This window comes from Rhipicephalus microplus, chromosome 1 (assembly GCF_043290135.1).
Source record: "Rhipicephalus microplus isolate Deutch F79 chromosome 1, USDA_Rmic, whole genome shotgun sequence".
Classification (NCBI taxonomy): domain Eukaryota; kingdom Metazoa; phylum Arthropoda; class Arachnida; order Ixodida; family Ixodidae; genus Rhipicephalus; species Rhipicephalus microplus.
In genome coordinates this window covers 116187580-116208382 of record NC_134700.1, presented here as the reverse complement: position 1 = coordinate 116208382, position 20803 = coordinate 116187580, and the positions used below count along the sequence as shown (strand labels likewise).

The 20803-nt window shown below is 48.7% G+C and overlaps 1 protein-coding gene across 1 annotated transcript in view; it reads right to left on the bottom strand.

The window, feature by feature from the left end:
* LOC119178327 (uncharacterized) overlaps nt 1–20803 on the bottom strand; it is a 143422-nt gene that overhangs the window by 35553 nt on the left and 87066 nt on the right. The window contains exon 3 of the mRNA XM_075887310.1: nt 1961–2100. Within this exon, the coding sequence (XP_075743425.1) occupies nt 1961–2045 (85 nt within the window). The 5' untranslated portion in view covers nt 2046–2100. The remainder of the gene's footprint in view (nt 1–1960; nt 2101–20803) is intronic.

The window sequence follows — 20803 nt, the reverse complement described above, 5'->3', positions numbered from 1 at the left end:
GTCACTCCTACTTCTAAATTCACATATAAACCCAAAAAAGTGAATGGAGGGAAGGCCGCTGTGGTAGCTCAGTGGTTGGAGCATCGAACGCGTTATTCGAAGGTCGTAGGTTCGATTCCTTACCACGGCTGGTTATTTTTTTTTGTCCACTTTTCTTTCTTCTTATTTACATTCCATTGGTTCTAATAGCTTCCCCTGTAAATTCCTTGGCATTACTGTCTGTTAGATCTCATTATTATTGTGTTAAAACACGGAAAAACGAGCCCTTAAGTATACACTTCTTTCCCTTATTTCATTGAACGATGGTCTCGTACTGGCAGATTTGGTGTGTTTAGGTTGTATAAGAGGGACAATTAATCACCTGCCTGCTCATAATAAGTTCATGTGCTACGTGACGCCAAAACAGGCGCATAACAGTGTTTTCACGCTCGTCGTTTGGCTTATAGATGGCGCTGACTGTCACTCTTACTTTTAAATTCACATATAAACCCCAAAAAGTGGATGGAGGGAAAGCCGCTGTGGTAGCTGAGTGGTTGGAGCATCGAACGCATTATTCGAAGGTCGTAGGTTCGATTCCTGCCCACGGCTGGTTATTTTTTTATCTACTTTTCTTTCTTCTTATTTACATTCCATTGGTTCTAATAACTTCCCCTGTAGATTTCTTGGCATTACTGTCTGTTAGATCTCATTAATATTGTGTTCACGGAAAAACGAGCCCTTAGGTATACACTTCTTTCCCTTATTTCATTGAACGAGGGTCTCGTACTGGCAGACTTGGTGTGTTTAGGTTGTATAAGAGGGACAATTATTCAGCTGCGCGCTCATAATAAGTTCACGTGCTACGTGACGCCAAAACATGCGCATAAGAGTGTTTTCACGCTCGTCGTTTGGCTTATAGATGGCGCTGACTGTAACTCCTACTTCTAAATTCACATATAAACCCAAAAAAGTGAATGAAGGGAAGGCCGCTGTGGTAGCTCAGTGGTTGGAGCATCGAACGCGTTATTCGATGGTCGTAGGTTCGATTCCTGCCCACGGCTGGTTATTTTTTCATCCACTTTTCTTTTTTCTTATTTACATTCCATTGGTTCTAATAACTTCCCCTGTACATTCCTTGGCATTACTGTCTGTTAGATCTCAATAATGTGTTAAAACACGGAAAAACGAGCCCTTAGGTATACACTTCTTTCCCTTATTTCATTGAACGATGGTCTCGTACTGGCAGATTTGGTGTGTTTAGGTTGTATAAGAGGGACAATTAATCAGCTGCCCGCTCATAATAAGTTCACCTGCTACGTGACGCCAAAACATGCGCATAAGAGTGTTTTCACACTCGTCGTTTGGCTTGTAGATGGCGCTGACTGTCACTCCTACTTCTAAATTCACATATAAACCCCAAAAAGTGGATGGAGTGAAGGCCGCTGTGGTAGCTGAGTGGTTGGAGCATCGAACGCGTTATTCGAAGGTCGTAGGTTCGATTCCTGCCCACGGCTGGTTATTTTTTCATCTACTTTTCTTTCTTCTTATTTACATTTCATTGGTTCTAATAACTTCCCCTGTATATTCCTTGGCATTACTGTCTGTTAGATCTCCTTAATATTGTGTTAAAACATGGAAAAACGAGCCCTTAGGTATACACTTCTTTCCCTCATATATATATATATATATATATATATATATATATATATATATATATATATATATATATGTTTATATGGTACATGACGACGATGTCATAAAGCCACTGTAGGTGTCTGTACAAATGCAATCGCCATAAAACAAAATACAGGCGAGGGAATAATAAAGATGCCAGAATGAAATAAAAAGAAACTTTTTGAGCAAGGCTAGCTTGCGTGGACGTTTTCAATAAGGTGATGCAAAAGCTATGAAGTATAATGCCAATACGTTTCATTATGCGCCAGATTATTTACAAGATGCCATTGAGTGGACTAGTGCTTACCTTTCAGGAGGAATCCCTGGTTCTCGCAGAGGGCGTTAAACCCCTCTGCTATCAAGCTACCTGTGAGCACAAGCTCCATCTTCATGTCCTCGGGGCAGTCTTGGCGAGGGAGAGCAGAAGTACACTCCTGGATATCCACACTGAAAAGATTGATGTGTATTAGCGTTCGAGTGCTCATTTGTAGGCTGCTTGCAGCAGGCGAGAACTTCAGGCGCTGCACAAGAAGGTAAGTGCAAGTACCTTATGAACGGAATGGTAAAATTGCCCAATCGCGATGCCATGGGAGGATTTATTCCCGATCGCCATGGGAGGATTCCGATGACAACCATGTGCCACCAGGACATCGTGCATGAACCTGTCATTCCCTCATAATAGTGTTGTGTGGTAGTAGCCACTTCAAGTTAGTTTTAAGAATTGCTCACTAGATGGCGTTGTGTGTATATGTCCTTGGAAATAGTATGCATAGATGGCGCTAGTAGTTTCTGTATACTGACAATTATAGTGGATAGATGGCGCTCTTAAGTAAGAAATTCACAGCATATCCACCGACTGAATTATGATGAGTGTGTCGAAGCGTCCATCCGTCTGCCACACAGACAGACGGACAGACAGAGAAACAGACAGACAGACTGACAGACGCTTCACCCCACTCGTCATCATTTACTGCGTGGATATGCTGTGGTTTTTTTGGTGTGGATCGACCCAACGCCACATAGCAACAGTGCCGTGCGAACCCGCTCAACAGTCGAAGTGAACGTTTACTTATTTCCTGTTTCACGACTTTGGTTCAGCACTAACAAAGCTATGGGGTGTAAGAAAGGCACATGATTGTGCAGTGAATTGTAATCCCAGATATAGGGGCCTCGAAGATGACAGGGTTGTCTAAAATTGGCATTTGTATGGCGTGTGTTGCGCCACATCAATACGCGATGTTTTTCTTCATCGCATTTATTTCCTACGCGCTTAATGAGTTGTGTCGGTTACGGGCAGTAACTACGGTTATAAATCAACATGGCAGCCTACATGCAGAAGCAACTGCCTGGTTCGACCAGAACTTGCTCGAGCTAAACGCCAACAGCGCTGACAGCAACAAATAATAGGTGAAATCAGCCATTCATTTGTTTCATCTTGCTCTGAGGATGAAGCATCAGGTACATTTGGTTGTTATCCACGAGATATGCTGTTTCCGTAGCCATATCTAATAAGCATAACGTGCCGAGGCAAGGGCTTGGGCTGCGTTGCCAGACCAAGAGCACTGCATATCAAAATATCGGACATGCAACCTCGCAGAGCGTTTTGCACGCGTCGGATGCTCGTTTGGTGAAAAATAAACAAGACAAAAACAAATGGCGCATATCCACGAGGTGAATGATTCAGAGTGGGGCGAAGCATCCGTGCGTTCATTAGTTCTTGCTTCCGTCCGTCCATGCGTCCGTCTGTGTGACCGTTCGCGCGTGCCTCTGTTGGGGCGTCTGCAAGTCTATCCGTGTGTCCTACCCTGCGTTCGTCCATGCATCCGCCCTTGCGCCCTTTCATGCGTCCATCCATCCGTGCAGCCACCCGTGCGTCCATCCATGCATCTGTCAGTGTGTCCGTTTCTCCATCTAGTCAACACTCCAAGTGCCACCATCTCACAATTTTTCATCGTAAATTCCACATATAGAAGCACCGCCATCCAGCGGACATTCCAAGGACTAAACGAGACGTGGCACACACACACACTTTCTCACGGCTTGCGTTTCGTGTCTACTTCCCACCTTTAACCACCTCGACTTCATTGTATATACTAGTTCACTGTATTCATGGCACTGCGGCCCAACGACCGCTAAACCTTTCTAAAACCAAGGAGGTTACGCTCAGCGAGTATAATGTAGCAACTCTTTCTTGTCAGATAGTGCCCCATGTACATGCCGATGGCTGCTAATGGGGAATGAGAGATGGGAGAATTCGACTTTTAGTTAACGCGCACGCTGCAAATTTTTTATTGTTCAACAACGCACAGAAGAAATCTCCCTTTGGCACCTCCTTGCAAGTCAAAGTGTAAGGCGTGTTACGTACTAGGACGAGGAAAGGTCGGGTGTGCTTTACAGAGCTTTGCCCCTAAAAAAGATTGAAATGAAGCATTGCAGCGAGCGACGGGAGAAAACGCGTTGACAAAGCAGCAGTCATGCCAGAGCCACGAACAGAGTCGCAGAGCCACAAAGTGAAGTTACCTGCCGGCATGAGTGTCTACTGATCTTTAGTAGGGCCACAAATCATATTGTTAACACGCCAAACTTCTCGAAGTGGAAGTGTAATGACTTGTTTGACAGGTTTACTTAGTTTTAAAGTTATTATTCCACCCATGTTACGTAAGCAGCGGGCGTGAAAAGAGGATTAAGCGAACAGACGCCATATAAATAAATAAATAAATGAAATAAATGAAACGATGAGCAGACTACACCGCTCGTATGAATACGTGTGAAGGGGCTAATCACGTTTCCTGTAGCCTGCACAGTGCTGTAGGGAACTTCTGAAACAGAGTATAGACGGTTTCTAGATTGCAAGCGTTGTAACCCCCAAACTTCTGGTCACCTCAATTACCAGCTCCTTAAGTCGAAACTGTAAGCAGGTTTTTAAGTTAATAAATGCAAAGAAATTCTTAGCGAACTTCGGCGACATTGAGCGTATCTATCTGTCTATCTATCTAGCCGCCTACGACATTTAACTCCCCTGGTCGTTTCGATAATGATATCAATACCAAACTCGGTATGGTATAATACGACTGTATGAAGAACATATCTGACTAGTCAGAACATGAAAATCATGATATATGTCATGAATGTCATGATTTAGATTTCATGTTCCTGCAGCTCTTCCGGTGTTTTCGTTCACATGGCATGTTGCGAAACTGGTATGGTATGACATGATTGCATGGCGAACACAAACGACCGACCCTAATATGCAAATCATGACAAACGTGTCATGTAACGACATGACTACATGCCATGCTGACAATTTGCTTGCGGCAGTTTCGCTAACTTCACTTATACCAAATTTAGTATTACGGGACGTGACTGGATGACGAAAGCGTAGCGAAACTTCGGGGTTGTTTAAGCTATAGACACATCTGATGACCATCCGAACGAAGAAGTGTGGGAGAAATTTTACACAGACTAGCGATGACAAGTCGACACGATGATTTCGGCGAGAATTCATTGGGGTTTATTTATCTAATACAATTTAAATTTACACTATGCACTGAGTCACAAATACGGAACACGGAAAATGATGGCATACCTCTCGGCTTGCTTGACTGGTCTCCGGTGGTGAGACGCGCTGTTGGCGCCAAGTCTGCTCACCCCAAAAAGGGCTCGAGTCGTTGCCTGAATAGGGCTTTCCAGCATCCAGGCGTGCGCGTACCAATGATGCAAGCCGAGGATAATCTATCCAACACGAGTTTTCATGGTCGCGTGAAGCCTACCTCGCAACAAAACTGGCAGCTTCTGGAAACGGGCACTTTGTCTAAAACGGCCTTGACACGCTAACAAGTGCTCAAATTTCGATCCTCTTTTGCCCCGGAGGACCTAAGCGGTGGCTCGTTCGTTTGAAACGTGGGGGTCGTAGTGGTTAGAAGAAGGAGAAAGACACTTAGTTTCTGCAGTCCAGTCAAAAGCATGGCGCGGTGCCTGCTTTGGCGCGAAGCGCACAGTGACCGACCGGATGCAGCACTTTCTGTTCACCCTGATTCTTCCTCAAGGCGCCCTCCCTGAGACAAGTCGTTAAATAGCCCCTCCAACAAGAGCATCTGGCAAAGAACGAACTCCCGCTCTAGCCGAAAAGGAAAAGCTCATCGCGAGACATTGCCTTCGCGACAACTCCCCCCTACAAAAAAGAGTGTCCTACTGGTTTTATCTGCAAAACGCGAAACCAAATAGACTAAATGCACAAAAGGGTTTGCTTTCAACAAGTGTGGGGTGCTTAATTAAAGATGCTTATACATGTGTCTAAAAGGTTAAAAGCTTAAAACAATAACCTATTTAAAACCACAGAAGAAAAGGCCAGTGATGACACCGAGAAGGAAGGAAGGAAGGAAAAACTTTATTTTCAAGTGTGGGGGACAGGGGTCATGAGCTTGATGGGTGGGACCTTAAGTCCAGGGCTCCACTGGCTACCGCCACCTGCCTGACGTTATGCAGAACTGCAAGCAGCACCTCTGGGTCAGAGCTGGCGAGCTTTCCCTTCCATTGCTCGAAAGTACTACGAAGCTTGTACAGACCTAAAAAGGTATCTAAATTTGGTGGTCGTTTTAGGCATCCTCACGAAATGTGGCAGAGCGATGGCGAGCCGCCACACCACGGACACGCATGCCCATACAGCGTTGCAAAATTTTGTGTAATTTTTGAAGATTGGGAAAGACTCCCGTTTGAATTCGGCGGAGGTCAATTGCGTCCTCCCCTTCTAATGATTTGTGGGGGGCGCTGTATTTTCGTCGCATGCCTCGCTGGTTAGCAAGAATTTCGCGAGGGGCCATTCTGGATGGGTCATTATCCTCCTCAATAGCTTCCTGCTGGAGTGTTTTAAAGGATCGAATGTACGGTCGAAGCTCTGCTCAGTTCGTGAGCCGGGTGGTGGTGGTGGTGGTGGTGTTGCAGCAGGCGGGGTTAGCCTGGCCTGCATGGCCGGCAATTGTTCCGCCCGAGCATCTCCTGAATTTGGAAAAAGGTCACCACGTTTCTGACAGCCCACTGTCTCGCAGGAAGACTAAGAAAATTCGTTGCAGGTTCATCCTAGTTGCCGCGGGTCCTTCAGGAAAGATGACGTCATCAACTGTCCGGTGCCTATGACAGCCTTTTCGCAAGGTGCGGATCATCACTGCCCTTTGCACATAAAACTGTGGGCAAAGCCAAATGAAATGTTCAATATCCCCGATGTCACCACAGAAGGCACAGAATGGGAAAGCGTATCCCCCAGTCTTGAATGACCAGGCCGGGGTGTATGCGGAGTCGGTTCTTATGCGGTACAACAGCGTCGCTTCTTCACGAGAAAGTCCATGAATTACACATGCTTGGTGTGGAAACTTGTAGATTGCCTTGGAATGATTGCGTATCACAGCTTTGTTGTTGTGGTAAGTCTTGGAAGTTCTTACTTTTGGAAACGTTGTACGGGCTTCGCATGCAAGGGCATCAGCCTTTTCATTGCCCTCAATGCCAACGTGGGATGGGATCCACTGGAACTTTATATTAAAACTCTTGCCATTTAGGTGTTTGATTAGTGCCAGAGATTGCCTGGTGAACTTTTCTTGAGGTAGGCCACGATGCAGTCTTTGTAGCACCGATTTGGAGTCCGTCAGCACTACAACATCTTGTGCAGAAAAAAAATGCCGCCATATCCACGAAGTGAATGATGATGAGTGGGCGAAGCTCCGGAGGTAAACCTGGTAAACCATGAATCCTCCGTACATTTTGCCCACTCGATTTTATTGCAACGCTCGCCCTAGCGTACGTCGCCGCACTATATCGAACGATGACACGCGCCATATGTGGCATCATTCCTATTTTATAACACCTCGTATCTTTCATGATCAACTACACGTACCACCGTCTAGTTTATAACATCTTGCATCTTTTGGATGGACGGACGGACGGACGGACGGACGGATGGACGGACGGATGGACGGATGGATGGATGGACGGACGGACGGACGGACGGATGGACGGACGGATGGACGGATGGACGGATGGATGGATGGACGGACGGACGGACGGACGGATGGACGGATGGATGGACGGACGGACGGATGGACGGATGGATGGACGGACGGACGGACGGACGGATGGACGGATGGGTGGATGGATGAATGGATGGATGGATGGATGGATGGACGGACGGATGGACGGATGGACGGATGGATATGGCTGTACCCTTTAGATCGGGCGGTGGCTAGCGTAATACTTAGAACCGAACGAGAGGTGGCTACATACAGGGGACGCACAGCCCACGCCTTAAGGAGCTTCGCTCCTAAAAGATCGCGATTTTCGCAAAGCCGCCGTGATTGCAGTGCTTTCTACCGTTGTGGACGAAACCACGCGATCCAGGCGGCCCGACCATGACACGCCAAGGCAGGGTATGCAGAAAGCCGCTGCGCAGCTATCCGTTTGTGTGCACACTGATCCGTCGGTGTACACTTGTAGGTGGCTGCGGTACATGGTGCTCAAGTTGTCCAGCGCAAGAAATTTTGCTTCCGCGGCTGGAATGGTGCGCTTTGCTGGTAGATTGGGTACGCTGAAGTTACACGCAACATCCACAAAAGACCATGGCGGGTCCATAGGGCGCCGTTTAGGCAGTTTCAAGCCTAAATATCGAAATGTGTTTAGTGCCGCGTTGAAATGTGAGCCAGTTCTTGCTCTTAGCCGCCGGAGAAGCGCCGTGCGTGCGAAGGACTCGCCTAGTCTTGACAGCGGTGTCAATAAGGCCTGAGACGCCAAAAAGCGGAGCGGAAGAGACTCGGCTTCATTGGTGACCTTCGTGTTTGAAGCCGCCTGAGGGACTCCCATCGCCAAGCGAAGGCCCTTTCTGTGCACTGCCTCTAGGCGTTCGAACTGGCTTGGTGATGGTGATACAGGGGCAGCTGATAAAGAATGCGGCTCGTTATAAGGGCATCATTCAATTTAAGCATGGACGTAGGATTGATGCCCCAACGAACCCCTGCCATGCGACGAAGAGCATTGATCCTTTGCACTGATGCAGTGACTATACCATCAACCGCACGTCGCCATAATAGCTTGTTGTCAATAGTAATACCCAGGAAACGGACACTTGTTGCACAACGTATTGAGTGGCCTCGAATATTCAGCGACAGACGTGTTGACTTCCGTCGCGCTCCCGGGAAGAGCATGAAGGCCGATTTTTCCGCTGATAAAGATAGGCCAAGTGTCAACAAGTGACGCTCAATGATTGAAATAGCACTCTGTGCTATCCGGGCCAAACGTTTGTGCTGGTACCCTGAGATCCAAATGCAGATGTCATCGGCGTAGATGGATATTTTAACTGCTTTCAGAGCTAAGTGCAGAGTGTCGGGAAGGCTGGCCATGGCAGCGTTAAAAAGCAAGGGAGATAGAACACTTCCTTGTGGGACGCGGAGGGAAACGCGTCTCTCTTCGCTCGTTACATTTCCAAGCTTAACACGGACACAGTGGTCTCTTAGAAATTCATGTACGAACCGAAGAGCATTTCCCGACACACCCATGGCTTGGAGCCCGTTCACGATGCCTGCCTGAAGCACACAATCATATGCCTTGGCAACGTTCATGAAGACGGCGAGTGTCGAGAGTCCGCTGAAGTGGTGGTGCTCGATGTGGCTTAATAGGTCCAAAACACTGTCCTGGGCACTTAGTCGTGGGCGAAATCCGGTCATACACGATGGCCATCGTCTTCCTTGTTCAAGGTACCAAGTTAATCTTGTATATATTAATCTTTCCATCAACTTGGATACGCAATATGTAAGAGATACCGGTCAATATGACGCGAGGCTCGTAGGATCCTTTCCGGACTTTAGTACTTGCACCACCCATGCTGTCTTCCAAACAAATGGGATCTCTCCCGTGCTCCAGACATGATTAAATATGTCCAAAAGGGCCCTTTTTTGATCATATGGTAGATTTGTCAGCATTTGATTGCTGATCAAATCGGGACCCACGACACAGCGTCTTCTTAATTTGCTAAGTGCCATATCCAGCTCTCGAAAGATGAATGGCGTATCCATCATGTGAAAAAACTGGGGTGACAGAGGAATCGCCGCTCCTGCTGAGCTACCAGATGTGTACACGTCTGCGAAATCCTCTGCAAGGGTTTGCAAATCTATTCCTTGTTTCGAAGCGAGTGCTTCGACTGGCCTGTGTGTTCGGATCTTCCCAGAAAGACTATTTATTACTGCCCATATCTTTTTCAAGGGCGTAAACGTTGACAAAATCTCACAGAAAGCAGCCCATTGATTTCGTCTTAATTTTTTTGTATGGTGACGAATCGCAGCGTTTATCCTGTTATATTCGGTTTTCGCAGACGGATTTCCTTTTGTTCTCATTATTTTCCGCTCCGCCCGTCTACGTGCTGCGCAGAGGTTCTTCAATTTCAAATCAGGAGCAGGAAAATGGTCGGGAAGTTTCAGCAACGAAGTTGCTGCTCGCTTGCTTTGCAACATATCTGCGAACAGCTTACCAGTGGATTTGTCCAACGCTTCTCTGTAGGTGTCCCAGCGTGTTACATTGCAGAATTGTCGACCAGCAGTTCGAAATCCCAGGATGTTGGCGAAGATGGGGAAATGGTCTGTCCATCCTGTATGAAGCCGTGGTCGATGATACCAGAAGGTCCGTGGAGTGAAGTACAAGGTCTATTGCAATCCATGAATCTGGTGGCCTGAAAAATGTAGGTTTGCCATCGTTCGCCACACATAAGTCGGCAGCATCTGCAGCTGCTAGAAGTTCCTTGCCTCGAAAATCTACACTCTTATCTCCCCAGAGTGAATGATGCGTGTTAAAATCACCACAGATTATTCGAAAAGCGGGACATCGAGTGCAAAGGTCCTTTAGGAAAGTCTCCATGGAGACCTTTTTTTCGTGGGCTTATGTACACCGATACCACACTCAGTTTTCGGTTTCCCAGGCACACTTGCACAGCAGCGACTTCCAATGAGTTGGAGCAGAGGTCTTGCACTGGTAAGGCGACGTGAGGTATTTCCCGCTTTATGTATATCATAGCGCTTCCATTTGCAAACGACGTTATGCTCGGGTTGCCGTGTCGGGTGTACCCTGGCAGCGTCCTTGCATTCGGTAGACCGGCTTCGGAGAGGGCTAGAATCGGTATTGGAATGTCGCGCAGTAAAAGGTTGAGTTCGCACAGAGGTTTTAGAAGACCGGCACAGTTCCATTGCATTATTAAGGGCACTTTTGAAGGACGAAAAAGACCAGGTGGGCGAGACATTGCCATTATTCTACTGTGTGTTTGTGGAAGCAACGCAAAGTAACACTGACTCTAGAGCCAGGACTGCTTCCAACATATCCTTCGTTGAACTCGCAGGCATCTTAGCGACGTGTGAACGTAGTGCGGTGAATAGAGCGCGAATAACGTGCTCGAGGTTTTCTTGTTGTTTGCTTCCAGATGGTACTTGAGGTGGGCTCAATGCATCAGCGTAGGTGCGCCTGGCGGACTCGTTTATGATACATTTCTCACCAGCGTTGAGCACTTCCGTTGACTCAGTAGCAGCTCATGTCGGATTTAGGAGCGGAAAATTTCCTGCGTACTCGTTTTCCAAACCGCCATGCTGTGGCGCGCCGGACGTCTTCTTTGTGAGCGATGGTTCGTTCACAGTCTTGGGGCCGAGGACAAACGTCTTATTTCTTCGCTGCGCAGCTGTTCGTGCTGGACATCGGCCGTAGCTAGCTGGGTGGTCGCCACCACAGTTTGCACACACAAGCTTTTCTTTACTTTTACACGTCTTAAAGTCATGAGGCCCCCCACAGCACTTACACCTTTGTTCCCCACGACAGTGCTTAGCAACATGTCCAAAACGCTGACAATTAAAACAGCGTGGCGGCGTCTCCACTTAGTCTACCAGCTTGTGTCTGGTGAAGCCAAGGTTGATCTTCTCTGGACGTTCCGAATTGGGAGCGAATGTGAGAACCACAGAGTTGGTGTGCTTACCGGTAGCCCTAAGGCCACTTTGTAGGCGCCCCTAATTATAGACTTGATCGTTTCTTCTTCTGATTTGTTTAACACGTGGAAAGGTAGATTATACGTAACCTTACACAGTACAAGTGCCTGTACTAATCAAGTTGTGTCTCCTTCCTTCATTCTTTGTTTGTGGTATGTTATTCAATGGATCATTCGTGCAACTTGTTTCGTCGCTGATTTTAATTTGTTTATTGTATGGTTCGCTCGTCCAATACTTTGAACCCAGTAACCCAGAATACGTGCGATGGTCACCTCACGTGCTTTGACACCTTAAATGTGTATGTCGATGCTTTTGTTACTTTTGTGTCTTTTTCCATGTACCCTGATAATTTCAGATTTTTCTGGGGCGCAGCTGAGCCTGCTTGCCTTCGCAAAGTTTTCAACTGCTGTTGCAGCCTCTTGAAGTGTCTGCTCTTTGTTAGCCAAAGTTCCGCGCGTTGCCCATAGGGTGATATCATCCGCATAGAGAGTGTATCCTAACTGCGGAACTTCATCCAGAGCTCGCGTGAGTCCTAACATGGCGATATCAAAGAGCAGGGGAGAGAGAATGGCTCCTCGAGGGGTACCTTTGTTTGGCATCTCAAAAGCATTTGACATGACTCGTGCTACGCTTATTGAAGCCTGCCTTTCTGTGAGGATTACCTTTATGTAATTCTAGGTGTTTGCCCCACATCCGATGTTGTTTAATTCTGTTAGGATGGCTTTATGCGAGATATTGTCGAATGCTCCTTTTAAACCAAGGGCTAGTATTTGATGTTCTCCTCCTGTAGGTATATAGCTCAAAATTTCCTCTTGTATTAGGAGAAATGCGTCTTGTGTGGAGAGGCCATTGTGGGAACCCAGCATAGTGGCTGGAAAAAGGCCGTCGTCCTCTATAAAGTTTTGGAGCCGATTATGAATAACCCTTTCGAAAAGCTTTCCTATGCATGACGTCAAAGTTATGGGCCTTAGTGCCGGCAGGGATGGCTCCTTCCCGGGTTTCTGTATCGTAATAATTTTGGCTACTTTTTGTTCCTAGTGTATTTTCCCTTTGAGCCAATAGTTGTGATTAAAAAGGTTTGTCATTGCCTCTATAACTTGATCGCTGAGGTTCCTTATCATTGCATTTGTGATTTGATCTGAACCAGTAGCAAATTTTTTTTGGCTGCTTGGGCAGCCGCAAAGACCTCTTACTTGGTGATTGGGGCGTCGAGTCTCGTTTTTCGCACTAGTGTACTGCATTTCAATACTTTAACTATCGGTATTCTCTCTATGTATCTATCCTCAAGTGCTTGTATTAACTCCTCCTCTGTGCCCGGAAAATCATGCATTATTCGTTGTAGTGTTCTGCTCGTGGCCGATTTTAATTTTTCTGGGTCAAGCATGTTCCTTAAGATGACCCAAGTTTTTGAAGTGCTCAGAGTGTCCTGTAGTGAACTACAGAACTGGATCCATTCCTCAGTTGCAATTTTGTTAGCGTATTGATTTGCCTCCTCTCCTAAAGCAGCGATTCTGTGGAGAAGGTTCCAGTTGAGTCGCTGGTTTCTCCACCTTTTCAGCATGCGCCGCTTGCTCTCCCACAGGTGGAGCAGGAGCCTGTCGACTGCAGAAGTCTCTGCTGTTCTTGCGATACAATTAGATGTTTGTTTGTGAACTGAGATTATGTACACTTACCATTCCCCAATCGACTCCGGTACAGAGTTTGGTGGGGGATCGCGTCGTCTGTACCTTTCCCAGTCAGTGATCACGACGTCTGCTATGACTCTACGTAGTTTTGCAGTTGACAGGGAAATGCTGATTATGTAGTGATCGCTGTCGAGATTCTCTTCCAGGTTTGTCCGGTTTGTGTCGTCAATATTACGTGTGAATGTCAGATCTGGGAACGTGTCTCGACTTACGCTTTTACCCAGCCTCATAAGTATTGTGGGTAGAGTAATTAAGTGCATTCCTAGTTTGAATAGGGCTTGTTCGAGACGCGTTCCCTTAGGGCAATCTCTCGAATAACCCCAGGTGGTGCTGGTTGCGTTAATGTCGCCCAATACCACAAGCCGATCTCTCGCCCCTGCAGTGCCGACGACATTTTTAAGCAGTGCACCAAAGTCCTCGTGTTTATTTTTGGGAGGGCTGTATTTATTTAATGTTACCATTTTCCCTTTGCCTCTCCTCAGAGGAAGGAGGGTGATTATCTGATGATTTATCCGCAAACTTTCCATGTGCTCAACCTTTGCTGCAATACTTTTGCTGACCAGCCAGGCTATGCAGGGGTAATTTGGATCTTGTAAACGATAATATCGTTGCAATTTTACCATCATGGGCCAACCTCCTGCAGGCATATACGTCTGGCTGAATGGGTACCGAGTTCATGTAATTGTAAAGGGGGTTTATTGAAGGACTGAGCAAGCGGGTGGTAGCTCTAAAGGAACGCAGGCGAACCCAGATGACGGTGCTTGATCGCCGATCTCGTGCCTTCTTCTTGTGCTGATGATAGCTGACCTGATGGTATCAACGTCTTTCTTATTCACTACAATTACCCCCGGCGAAAAAGTTGAAGCCATCCTGGCGATCTAACACGTGGGGACAAGCGGGTCAAAGTACGGCTTCAGACGGTTTACGTGAACGATATCACGTCCACGCCGACGACGGTCGCTCGGTGGCGTGAGGGGTTCAATGGCGTAGTTCACGGGTGAAGTACGCTCGACCACGCGGTAGGGACCATGATAATTGGAGAGTAGCTTGGGTGATACACCAGGGGCGCAGGGCGGTACATGAAGCCATACAAGTGCTCCAGGAACGAACGTCGGTGCAGAACGATGGTCGTCGTCACGGATCTCCTTCTGGCGCTGTTGGTCGGATGTAGTAAGCCGCTTGGCTAGCCTGCGGCACTCTTCTGCGTAACGAGCGGCTTCCGAGACAGGCTTGTATTCGGAGGGATCTGGCGAGTATGGGAGTAAAGTGTCGATGGTGTGTGATGGTTCGCGACCGTACAGGAGAAAAAATGGGGAAAACCCTGTAGTGACTTGCGTAGCGGTGTTATACGCGTATGTCACAAATGGGAGAACGAGGTCCCAGTTTGTTTGATCAGAAGCGACATGCGTAGCGAGCATGTCCCCCAGAGTACGATTAAACCGCTCAGTCAAGCCGTTCGTCTGTGGGTGGTAGGCTGTACTCTTCCGGTGAACCATATGGCACTGTTGAAGAAGTGCTTGTATTACATCGGAGAGGAAAACGCGCCCTCGGTCACTGAGAAGTTCTCGAGGAGGACCATGACGAAGCACAAAACGATTGAGTATGAAAGTTGCGACGTCTTGTGCTGTAGCTGTGGGGAGAGCAGCAGTTTCAGCGTACCGTGTTAGATGATCCACTGCCACGATAGCCCATCGGTTGCCTGCCGTTGTTAATGGTAGTGGTCCGTAGAGGTCAATTCCTACACGGTCGAATGGGCGGTCTGGGCATGGAAGTGGCTGCAATGAACCTGTGGCAGGATGTGGCGGGCTTTTCCGCCGCTGACATTCGTGGCAGCCGCGAATGAACTGGCGGACGAAGGTAAACATTCCGCGCCAGTAATACCTTTTTCGTAGGCGCTCGTAGGTCTTGAAAACACCTGCGTGAGCACATTGCGGGTCGGAATGAAACGACGCGCAGATGGTAGAGCGCAGCGTTCGGGGAATGACTAGTAGCCATTTCCTACCATCTGCTGAATAGTTGCGCCGGTACAAGAGGCCATCCCGAATACTGAAGTGCGGAGCCTGGCGGCGCAGGGTTCGAGTGGTTGGAAGCGTCGGTGCCTCAGATAACGCGTCAAGAAGCGAAGCGATCCATGGGTCATTACGTTGTGCAGAAGAGATGGTGTCCTCGTCAAGCGCTGACAACGTGTTGTCCGAGGAAATAGATGCGATGTCCGGGGATAGGGGAGATCGTGACAGTGCATCAGCATCGGCATGCTTGTGGCCGGAACGATATACCACGCGAATGTCATATTCTTGAAGCCGAAGAGCCCAACGGGCAAGACGACCTGATGGGTCCTTAAGCGACGATAACCAGCATAATGCGTGGTGGTCCGTAACTACATCAAAAGCACGGCCATAAAGGTATGGGCGGAACTTGACAAGCGCCCAAACGATCGCCAAGCATTCCTTCTCGGTGACGCTGTAGTTTGATTCAGCCTTGGTAAGAGTTCTGCTGGCGTAGGCGACGACATACTCGGCGAATCCAGGCTTGCGTTGCGCGAGAACCGCACCGAGGCCGACACCACTGGCGTCGGTGTGGACCTCAGTTGCTGCCGTAGGATCGTAGTGACGCAGTATTGGTGGCGAAGTGAGGAGACGACGAAGGGTACAGAAGGCTTGGTCACACTCAGAAGACCATGCCGAAATATCAGTGGTGCTGCCTATAAGTTCGGTCAAAGGCGCAATGATAGAGGCGAAGTTGCGCACGAACCGGCGAAAGTAGGAGCATAACCCCACGAAGCTCCGTAACTGCTTCATAGTCGTTGGTTTGGGGAAGTCGGCGACAGCACGTAACTTAGCCGGGTCTGGAAGTATACCGTCCTTTGATACGACGTGCCCGAGAATCGTAAGTTGGCGAGCAGCGAAGTGACACTTCTTGAGGTTGAGTTGGAGCTGAGCATTCTTCAGGCACGTGAGGACGTGTTTGAGGCGCTCGAGATGTGTTCCAAAGTCTGGCGCAAAGACGACTATATCGTCGAGGTAGCAGAGACAGATATGCCATTTCGAACCCCGAAGAACCGAGTCCATCATGCGCTCGAAGGTGGCAGGCGCATTGCAGAGGCCGAAGGGCATGACATTAAACTCATACAGACCGTCCGGTGTCACGAAGGCTGTTTTTGGTCAATCGGCATCGGCAAGGGGGACCTGCCAGTACCCTGAGCGCAAATCTAATGATGAAAAAAACTCGGCACCTTGTAAAGTATCAAGGGCATCGTCAATCCTGGGTAAAGGATACACGTCTTTTCGAGTGATCTTATTTAGGCGCCGGTAATCCACGCAGAAGCGAACGGAACCATCCTTTTTTTTAACGAGCACTACAGGTGATGCCCATGGACTTTGTGAAGGTTGAATGACGCCACGTTGCAGCATATCGTTCACCTGTTCGGTAATAACTTGGCGTTCCGTCACAGAAACACGATATGGTCGCTGTCGTAGTGGCGCATGGGAGCCGGTATCGATGTAATGTAGAGTGGTAGAAGTGCGGCCAAGTGAAGGTTGAACAACATCGAAAGATTCGCGGTACTGGTACAGCAGTTGGAGGAGTTCAGATCGTTCAGATGGTGACAGTCCGTCTGCGATCGCTGAATCGAACACTTTTGAAGCCTGTAGATGAGAGTGGTTAAGAGCACTGACGGTGGCGAGGTCACTTTGGGATGATTCTTGCGGCACTGAAAAATTTGTCCGTTATCAATGGGCTGTACGCATCCAAGAGACTCGCCTTTAAACAGTTTGATGGTATGCGGAAAGGGATTGGTAAGGCAGAGAGCACTGGCTCCATCAGAAATTGAGAGGGCTGAATAAGGGAGCAGAAGTGGTTTCCGACTTAGAAAGAGGCGTGATGGCTTGAAAAATGCTACTTCATCACGCATGCCGTCGGAGACCACAGGGAGCAAAACAGCTGTTGTCGGTGGAATGTCAGTGTCTTCTTGGACAACTAGCTTGTGCGCGGCTTGATTAGTGTGGTCGTAGGGCTGCTCGAAGAACGGAAGCAGTTCAAGTTCGGAACGGGCACAATCTATAACGGCACGATTACGGGATAGGAAATCCCAGCCAAGGATGACGTCATGAGAGCACCAGGAAAGGACGATAAACTCAACAATGTAGTGGTCCTCCACAATTTTGAGTCGGGCAGTGCAGGCGGCTATAGGTCGAACAGGTTCTCCATTTGCTGCACGTAAGAACATATCAAGCGGCGTGGTCACCTTTCGGAGCTTGCGGCAAAGTTTGGCGTCTATAACAGACACAGCGGCACCGGTATCCACAAGAGCGTATGCATGGGCGCCGTCTACAAAAACTTCGACGATATTTTACGGCAAGGTGCGAGGACTTGAACATTTCGATAGCGCAGTTCTTGCCCCTTGAACTGCGACGGCTAGTTTCCCTCATTTTGAGGGGCTGGTCGTGGACGCATGGGTGACAAGGAGCGTCGATTGGGTGGAGGTGAGCGACGAGACGAAGTTGCCGGATAGTCACGGGAAGACGTGTTTGACTGACGATCCGAACTTTCATAACCAAAAGGTGGTCGGTCCATGTAATTGCTTCGTGGTCGGACGTCTGTGTAGGCGGGCACGCGACGACGGCAGTATCGGGAGATATGGCCAGGTCCGCCGCACGCAAAACAAATCGGCCGGTTATCGCGCGTTCGCCAGGCATTTGTAGCAAGGGGCGCCGCCCACGCGGCATACGGCTGAGTCGAGGCTGTGGTAGCGAGGGGAGGAGCCCATGCGACGGAAGACTGAGTAGGAGCGGTGACATGCGGCAGTCCATTGAACGGCGAGGGCTGGTGTGGCTGCTGCCTCTTTACTGCGTCAGCATAAGTAAGAGGCGCGGCGACGACTTGCTGCTGAAAGGGCACTGGCATAGCCTCGGCAATCTGGTCCTGAAGTGCATGTCGGAGCATGGGAGCTAACGGTGTCGGTCGTTGCTCTTGCTGCTGCTGCGGGAGCTCTTGGCGCTGACAAAACGGCAGGAGGGAAAGCTGACGTGCGACCTCCTCACGCACAAAGTCTTTCATTTGTGCTAGAAGGCGGGAGTGGTCAGGTACGACGTCCAGTGCAGCGAGTGGTTGGTTAGGCTGAAATGGACGACGGGTGAGAGCTCGTTGCCGTCGCAATTCGTCGTAGTTCTGGCACAGAGTTACCACTTCAGACACCATGCCAGGAGACTTCGCCAGGAGCATTTGAAAGACGTCGTCATCAACACCTTTCATAATGTGCTGGATCTTGGCACTTTCGCTCATTGCGGCATCGACGCGCTTGCAGAGATCGAGTATATCTTCGATGTAGGCGGTAAACGTTTCGCCAGGTTCTTGTGCCCGTGAGCGCAGGCGTTGTTCGGCGCGCAACTTCCGCACGGCAGGGCGACCGAAAACCGATGATATTGCCTGCTTGAAAGTGGCCCAGTTCTCAAACTCGGATTCGTGGTTTGTATACCACAGTTTTGCCACATTAGCCAAGTAAAAGTTGACGGTGCTCAATTTAGCAGCGTCATCCCACCTGTTTGGTCCACTGACTTTTTCGTAGGACGACAGCCAGTCCTCGACGTCCTGGTCTTCGGCGCCCGAAAAGATCGGGGGGTCTCGCTGGTGAACCGGGCCGGGGCAAGTAGGAGCCGCGAGAGGTGCTGTCTGTTGGGCAGCGTCAACTTGCATGGTCGACGGCAGCGTGCGGGATCGGAGTTCCAGGGTGTAGGTGATGCAGTTACCCAGCATGATCCACCAAATGTAAAGGGGGGTTTATTGAAGGACTGAGCAAGCGGGTGGTAGCTCTAAAGGAACGCAGGCGAACCCAGATGACGGTGCTTGATCGCCGATCTCGTGCCTTCTTCTTGTGCTGATGATAGCTGACCTGATGGTATCAATGTCTTTCTTATTCACTACATAATTTTGGGGTGCGGCGGCGCGCTTGTGAAAAGTGCGACAGTTTCACTGCCAAATCTCTATATGTTCTACACTCTTTGTATTATTTTTGGCCGTGCTGCATAGTGGTATCGATGCTGTCACGCCCAACATTGGATGGTTTGTCAATAACTGGGGTGGACAGACAGCGTTTGTTTAGTGCCCTCTGCAAGTCTCCCACAGCATCGTTCACATACTGCCTCTGAATTTTCAGTTCTTCTACAACAAACGTTTTGATTTCCGCCATGAAATCAGCTAGAAGTTTATGTAAAGTAGCTATGCTTTCCCTGTTTGCTTGAACCTGCGTCTGCACTTGCTTTACTAGTTCACTGCTTTCTGATTGAGTAGCGAACGAGTTTTCGTCTATCGTTTCCCCACTCGTTTCTGCGCTGTCCTTCATGTCAGCTAGACGCTCTCGCGCCTCTTCATTGCCCTCGGTGGGGTTGCCTACCGACTCTGGGTTTTGTATTTTCTTAATCGCATTTTCTAATTTGCTTTCAATTGACAAGATGGCCAGTGTATACTCTTTCCGCTCCGCAGCCATTTGATTTCTAAGCTGTTTAAGTTCTTCTGTTAATCTTTTGTTCTCCTCTAGAAATTTCCTATACTGGGGGCTATCACCGGAATATTGGGAGGCACTGGACTCGTCCAGCTCACCTTGTTTGGTTGGTTGTTTTGTACGTCTTCCGTACGAAGGCCAGTGGTTGCTGCTGCTGCTTCTTTCTTGGAATGGGCGGAGCTTGTTTCCCAGCTGCTGCTCGGTGTTTTCTTCATGTTTGGCTTGCCAGGGGCCTCCGAAGGCTTGTTGATGTTTCGCTGTTGCGGGGTCTTTGATGTTGATCTCGATCTTGATCGTGACCTGGACCTGGATCTAGATGTCTGCCGCTTCTGGAGCGTCGCTTTCTCTCGGTCTGAGCTGAACCAACGAGGAGGTTTCTGCTGGTGTTGTTCAAGTTGCGGGAAATCCTTCTCGGCGTAAATACACTCTGTTTGTCTTCGAGGCATCTCCACTCGTGATTTTCGGGGAGCCACATTTTTCAGTTTCTTTCTGCACAATTTGTCTCCTGTAGCTTGCTCTTCACCGCATTTGGCGCAGTTCAGCGCACATTCGTGTCCTTGAGTAGGATCACACGTCCCACACCTGGAGCACACGTTGACGTTCGTAGTCGGGCACACATCGGTTTGTTGTCCAGTTGACCGACAAATCTTGCAAACCTGTACGGTAGGCTTGTATAGATAACAGATCGCCTCTGCACCCCTAAATATACACAGCTGTGGAGCACGTCACCCGCAAAAGGTATTATTGCTCACTTCGAAGAGCCCAGCATCCTAGCTCTCTCTATCTTCACCCCTTGTGTCCGTATTCGTAGGTTTGCCATCAGGTCGGCCTGAGTGGTTCCAGGCGGTAGTTCGTGAACGATGCCTCACAACACGTCTTCTGGGTCGGCCCCGTACATACTAAAGGGGTGAATCCGTCCTCTGATTTTCAATTGGTTGATCTCTCTCAGCCTGCCCGCAACTTGTTCGTGTGGC